We start from the raw sequence: 6663 nt of genomic DNA, 5'->3' as shown, positions 1-6663 counted from the left end.
AGCGATTAATGCGGGTCTCCTGGACTGAGTGCCTGAGAGAATGGATTGTTAGAAAGGGAGGCTACTGGGCTGGGGTGGTGGTGCAGAGGTAGAGTGCTTGCCTAGCATGTGTGAGGTACTGGGTTAGATTCTCAGCACCACATATAAATAAGTAAGATAAAGGCCCATCAACAACTAAAAAAAAAAAAAAAGTGAGGCTACCCCACACCTTGGCATCTTCTGCATGCAGCTGATTCCTTTCCCTGCCATATTGTGACATGGTCAGGGGGCCTCTGCCAGGGTGCTGGCACCATGCTGTTTGGACCCTCCAGCCACCAGAATTGTGAGTCAAATAAACCTCTCTACTTTAGAAAGTACAGTCTCTGGTATTTTGTCATAGAAACACTAAACAAATTAAGACATGGGCATGTTTAACAGCATCCCTGACCTTAGTCCACTAGATGCCAGTAGCACCCTCCAGTTGGGGGGGGGGGGGGAGAAGGAAAAAAAAAATCTCTATACCAGACACCTCCTGGGGCAAAACCGGCCCTGATGGCACTGCAGTCACGGCTCCACACCAGGCTGTCTCCCTCGCAGGATCCAGAGAAAGAATTCCAGGGCCCAAGAGTCAGATCTCATAAATGAAATCAATGGAACTTATCTCCTCCAAATCCTTTATTAGAGATGAATGCAATAACACGTCTGAGATGAACAGAGCCATACACGGGGGGCTCAGAAGGCAATCCGTTTCTGTGGGCCCACACAGCAGTCAGACCTCCTGGGTAAGTGACCCAGCCTCCCTGCAGACTGCTGTGCTGCTGGCCTTGATGCCCTCTGGTCTCCTCTGCTTGGCCTGGCCCATCCCCACCAGGGCCCAGTATCCATGGCTGTAAAACTGAGGTGTTAGCAGTTGGTGATGACTTTAGAGAGTCGGCTTCCAACTGGGGCTGAGCAGTGGTGGACTTCCGGCACTGGGAAGGACCTTGAAGACTTTGCTCTATCCCTCTCCTGCCTCCTTTCTCAGCCCCTCTCACCCAAGACTGGCAGGCTCCTGAGTTGACAGAAAGAAGAGATAAGTGGGGATCCATCACCCCAGTTCCTTTCCTCTTGCTAAGTCATGGAGATTATCAAAAGCAGGTGAGCCATGTTCTACTTCGTGGCTGAGAAAGACATTAGAGATCCCTGGGAAGGCTGGATTGTCCCTCGTGACTGGCATTCAGAATGTCTATTTAACAGCCAGTTCAGCATAGGCCCTGGCCAACTAGAATAAAGATGAGCTACAGACAACTGTCATGGTCAGATGGGAAAGCAGACAACAGCACGTCCTGCTCCTCATTCCAGAACCATCCTCTGGAACCTGGCCCTGCCCATTCCCAAGCCAGTCCTTGAGACCAGCTTCCCTACTGGGGACCATATCTATAGGAAGGACCCTGGCCTTTCCCATGTGGCATCCATAGTGCCTCACACAGGCCTGGACACAGAGCTGGAACTCAGTAAAGGAACACTGGACTAAGAATGGCGAGAACACAGTCCCTGGTCCAGCAGAGTCCGTGATCTGGAAGTGAACGAGGGCGCCCCGGGCTGATGGGAGAAACCGTCCTGTCTGACAGGGAACCGAAAGTTCTGTGTCTGAACCGAGCTCAGGAGCACTCAGACCTAACCTCTGGGTGGCTGGCCACGGAGGGCAATGAGACAGTAGGAAAAGGACCATCTCAGCCCCATCATAAAGGGCACAGCTTCCTTGGCAGGGACATGGTCCACAGCAAGAGGAAGGCCATCCACAGAGACACGAGGGATGGAGAGCCGGGACCCAAGGGAATGGATGCCTTCACTCTCGAACTTTGTGTGCTCAAGTTCCACTTGAGCGTTGGGGTTCAATATGGCCATGCAGGGGTCAGCAAGGCCCTAGTCTTGCAAAAGGCGCACAGAACTTGCCGGGAGAACCCCAGTCTTTGTGCCATCCCCTTCAGGGAAGTCAACCTGGGGAGAGAAAGATGGAACCGAGATCTAGGTTCTATCATGTACTAGGTGATTATCACACTTAGCTTCACGATTTCCCCATGGTGAGGAGGTTAAATTATTCCCATTTTTACACACAGTGAAACTGAGGCTTAAAGAAATAAAGCAACTTTCCCCAAAAAGCCACTTTCCTCTAACATTTAGCTCTTACGACCATACACGCCACAAGAGACTAAATGCCAGGTGACGGCTACCGGCTCTCAGGGCAGTAGTGGAGCACGGATTTATACTGGTACCTGACAGATGGACAAAATATGACGACTCCCCAGGGGAGCCAGCTCCTGCCCTGCCAACCCCCATGCCCAGCGCAGACATCCAGTGCCATCCCTGGGAATCCAGGGGAGCCAGGAACGGAGGAGGCCACCTTCCCCTGGGCTTTGGTCTCTGCCCACTGCAGGTGCCACTCAATATATGTAACTGCTGAAGACTCGGTGATCTCAGCAGGGAGAAGCCAGGTTAAGGCTCTAGCTCTCTCCCTGTTCCCGTCACACCCCTCTATGCCTGGGATCTGGAAGTCCATGCGGGTTCTAGAAATCCCCGGTACAAGGGGAGAGATGGACGGAGGCCAGGTGTGCAGCCGCCCTACTCCCGCTGAAGGAGGCCTGGCTCCTCCTCCCTTGGGGAACAACACAACTTGGGCCTCCACTTCGCTGCCTCCACTTCTTGAGGCCTGGGCTCACTGCAGCTACACGCAGCCCGGGGCCTGGGTGGGAAGGAAAGCCCCAGGGCAGGGACTTGCACCAGGTGGCCATCTGGATCCACACGTGCCCCAGCCATGGGGAGAGACTTCTACCCCACGACACCTGCTCCTGACCGACTCTCAGGCCCCCCCACTGCCCTCAGACACAGTCCCAGGGCTCCTACCTGTGTGCTCCTTCTGGGCACGGGCTGCCGGGCTGAGGGACCATCTTCCAGGCTCCGGGTTCCCCGCCGATAGGAGCGAGTGCTCTCCGAACTAGAAGGCAAGGAGAGACCACCCCGGTTGCCTTGGTGCCCAGAGCCCCTCTGAGTGAGGAGAAAGGGCTCAGGAAGAGAGTGAGTGAGGCCGGGGCTTAGGATGGGGGGCATGGAGTCCTCAAGGCTGCCTAGTCTGGGTCCATGATAGGTCCCAGAGGCCTGGAGATGACCCCCAGAGGGCTCTGAGGATATCACCACATCGGTTTGCCCAAACTCCTGCTAGAAAGGGTTTGTGAGAAGGGAGAGGATTGGGTTCTGGGTTACAACTGCGGACAGAGTAAGGACCCCACTCAGAGTCTCTGAATGAGCCACACAGGTGGGGCTGAGCCTTCTTTCCTCCAGCCTCAGCACCAAGGTCCGTCCCAGGCTCCTCCCCAGCTCTGCAGGCTAACCTGGGGGCAGGGGGCCACACCCCTAAGCCCAAGGTCTAGAATCCCCACCTAGGGCATGGGACCCAGAGCTAGGATGTGGCCCAGTCTTGAGGGAGGTGCTTTTTAGAGGTGGGGAAACAAATGGGTGATCAGAGACATCAGGAGACTTGCCTAGTTGCCACAGCTGGGCCCTCACCCACCTGAATCGGACGGGGAGATACACCTCTACAGGGGTGGCTCCAGGTGCCAGGCTGGGTCGGGAGGTGCCCAAGGTCTCCTGGAGGCCCTCCTCCGAGCTGAGTAGGCCTTGACTGGCTCCCCTAGGCTCCATGGGGCTTGTGAGGCTGGAGGAGGAGGTGGCTAGACTGCCCAGGTTCTCAGAGGCCTCGGGGGGCTCTGAACTCAGGCTGGGGACTTCAGGATCTGGAACCAGAAATGACAGACCCCATTTTTATCATTCCCTCTGCTGTCTTTCAAAGCGGCCTTTGACCTCTAGGATTGGCCTTGGTTCCCTCCCAGCTCCCAGCCCCCTCTTCCTCTCCACCTTCTCCAGCTGCACATCTGTTCACAGCAGCAGCTGGCCTCCCGGCCGCTTGCCGTCCTGCTCCTGCTCCCCCTTCCCCTCAGCCTGGCCTCTCCTGTCCATCCCTCAGTTCAGCTCCCAGCCCTGACCACTCATTCCCAGCAGGACCTGCCCGCTCCCACCTCTGGATGGACCTTCCAGGACAAGCCCACTCTAGTCATTCAACCTCTGTTCCCAAGCACAGGCACATGCACGAAGAGCCCAAGTCCCTGTCTTCCTGAGATTAAGGCTTTGAATCTTATCACATTGAGCCTTGTAATACCATCAACTGTATTTCAGTTTTTATCTCCTCACTAGAGGTGTCCCAGAAGCCCTCAAGGGACTCAAGACTCAGTAGATGCTTCAAAAAACTCCTGTCTTTCTTTTTTATTTAAGTGGAGTGCCGAGGAATTTGGAATAAGACAGACCTGGGTTTGAACTCCACACCAGAGGCTTATTAGCTGTGGAAACTTAAGCATATTACTTAACCTCTCGGAGGAGGATAACCTCTAAAGAGAGGTGACTGTGAGCGTGATGTGGACTGGTGGCACTCTCAGTTCAGGGTCCCAGCATACAGAGGACCTCGATAAATGGTATGGTGAGGACTTTTCTGAGCAGCCAACTATACCTCCGTTGGCATGTCCTGCACGTCCTTGGACTGTTGTCCGAGAAGAGCTTTTGATGGGCAAGGGTGGGGGACAGTCTTCACTCTGGCTCTGCTGGGTGGCTGGTCCTAGGCTGGTGAAGGTCTCATAGGTCTTGTTGCTGATGTCCAGCCTGCCACTGGCCCAGCGGGCTTGGGCTGGGGGCTTCAGAGGGCAGCGCTGTGGGGCGAGGACAGCTGTTTCCCCAGTTCAGCCTGCCCTCCCACACCAGGCCCACTCTGGCTTTCCTTCCGCCACCTAGAGGCTGCGACAGGGGCTGACACCCACCTTCTCTTCCTCGTCCTCCTCGCTGTCAGAGCCAGGCTCCATAGACATTCCCCAGGGGTAGTCTACATGCAGAGGGAAGGTGAGAGTCCCAGCCTGGGCCTGATCCAGCTGCCAGAGAAAAAGGCCCGCCAGTTCAGAGGCCAGGGGCCCAGCAAGGAAGGAGAAAGGTCAGAGGGCAGCCCCACCCTCTCACTCACCAGCTCCTCACACTCCTTGTGCTGCTTCTTCCTGGCCACATCCAGAGCTGTCTCTCCAGCCTCGTTCACTGTGAAGGGGTAAAGTCAGGGTCATGGTCAGGGCCAAGGAGACATTACAACTTAGGTTAAGATGGGCCTCTGGAATTAGAATGTTTGGCTTTGGGGCTGGGGATGTGGCTCAAGCGCTAGCGCGCTCGCCTGGCATGCGTGTGGCCCGGGTTCGATCCTCAGCACCACATACAAACAAAGATGTTGTGTCCGCCGAGAACTAAAAGAAATAAATATTAAAAAATTCTCTCTCTCAAAAAAAAAAAAAAAAAAAAAAAAAGAATGTTTGGCTTTGAATCCTGGCCTCAAAACTTTGTAGCTATGTGAGATTAAGCAAGACATTTAACCTCTCTGGGCCTTAACTGTCTTAAATGAATATAACACTTGAAAGTATCTGACCAGGTTATTGTAAGAATTAAATTAATTGACAGGTATAAGTCAGTGCAGGCATATTAGTAAGCAGTAGCTATTACAGTCACTATCACCCAGATTTGGCTATATTTATTTTGATAGATACTTTCAGAAATGTTACTTAATTTTTCCCCTTTGGCAGGGCTGCCACATCAGTGGTGTTACTCCCATTTTACAGATGAGGAGGCTGAAGTTCAAAAGATGAGTGACACCCGCCCTAGGTCACAGAGGCAGTCAGAAGCAAGCCAGGTTAGCACCCAAGTGTGTCTGCAAAGCCCATGCTTGAGAGGCAGGAAGCCGTAGCCAGGAGCTGGGATGGGCTCTGCGGGAGGAGGTGTCCCTGGTCGCACCTGTGCCCACAGCTGCTCTCCCTCTCAGCAGCAGCTTGATGCAGTCGGCCTGGCCGTGGATCGCCGCGCAGTGCAGGGCAGTGTTCCCGTCCTCAGCCTTGGCATCCAGGTGACCACTGGGGGAGGGGTTCAGGGGGCAAGGAGGGGAACCCAGTTGGGAGGGTAAAGGTTAGGGGAAAGGAAAAGAGGAGACCAGGAGATGGGGGCGGGAAAGCGGGCAGTGCAAGGAGGGGCTGAGGGCAGCAGGTTCTCACCCGTTCTGGATGATGAAGTCCACCAGGGGCAGGGAGGCCTGGCTGGCTACTTTGATAGCCAAGTGCAGGGCAAGCTCTCCGGGCACCTGAACACATGCCCACACCTGAGTTTCCCCAGGTCACCTGCCCCCAGCCCAGCGCTGCCCTCTTGGACCCCTGCTGCTAGATAAGAAGCTGGCAGAACCCGAGAGACAAGACCCAACGGACAGAACCATGCGTGTGGGGAGAGGGGCAAGGGCCAACCGCCCCCTCAGTGTTTCCTTCATGGCTCTTCCTCTTCTGTCCTCAAAGGAAGGAGTTTCCCAAGCTGGGTTCTGGCTCCAGGCTCCTCTCTGCCCCCGTTTCCCCATGGAAACCTATGCAGCCTCACACCCTGCCGCGGCTGGCATCGCTGAACTGCTGCACCCTGCTGCCCACTGGTGCCCAACGGATATCAGATGATGGCTCAAAGAGCCCCAGTCTCTTTGTTGTTTTGGTGGTGCCATCTGGGGCTGAACCCAGGGCCTTCCTTTGTGCTAAGTATGCACTCTAGCACTGAGCTACACACCTAGTCCACGACAGCCAATCACCAGTGTCCAATCAG

At 55.0% G+C, this 6663-nt stretch overlaps 1 protein-coding gene across 2 annotated transcripts in view; it reads right to left on the bottom strand.

Moving 5' to 3' along the window:
- Positions 1 to 636: 636 nt before the first annotated feature.
- ASAP3 (ArfGAP with SH3 domain, ankyrin repeat and PH domain 3) overlaps positions 637 to 6663 on the bottom strand; it is a 44284-nt gene continuing 38257 nt past the window's right edge. For both annotated transcript variants that reach the window (XM_081307279.1, XM_081307280.1), the window contains exons 18-25: positions 6081 to 6166; positions 5827 to 5942; positions 5018 to 5085; positions 4821 to 4928; positions 4517 to 4712; positions 3527 to 3749; positions 2863 to 2953; positions 637 to 1959 (exon numbers count right to left, since the gene is read on the bottom strand). In XM_081307279.1, coding sequence (XP_081163405.1) covers positions 1885 to 1959; positions 2863 to 2953; positions 3527 to 3749; positions 4517 to 4712; positions 4821 to 4928; positions 5018 to 5085; positions 5827 to 5942; positions 6081 to 6166 — 963 coding nt within the window. In that variant the 3' untranslated portion in view covers positions 637 to 1884. The remainder of the gene's footprint in view (positions 1960 to 2862; positions 2954 to 3526; positions 3750 to 4516; positions 4713 to 4820; positions 4929 to 5017; positions 5086 to 5826; positions 5943 to 6080; positions 6167 to 6663) is intronic.

Source organism: Spermophilus citellus (assembly GCF_964194105.1).
Source record: "Spermophilus citellus genome assembly, chromosome: 9".
Lineage (NCBI taxonomy): Eukaryota > Metazoa > Chordata > Mammalia > Rodentia > Sciuridae > Spermophilus > Spermophilus citellus.
This window is presented reverse-complemented; position numbering and strand designations above follow the sequence as displayed.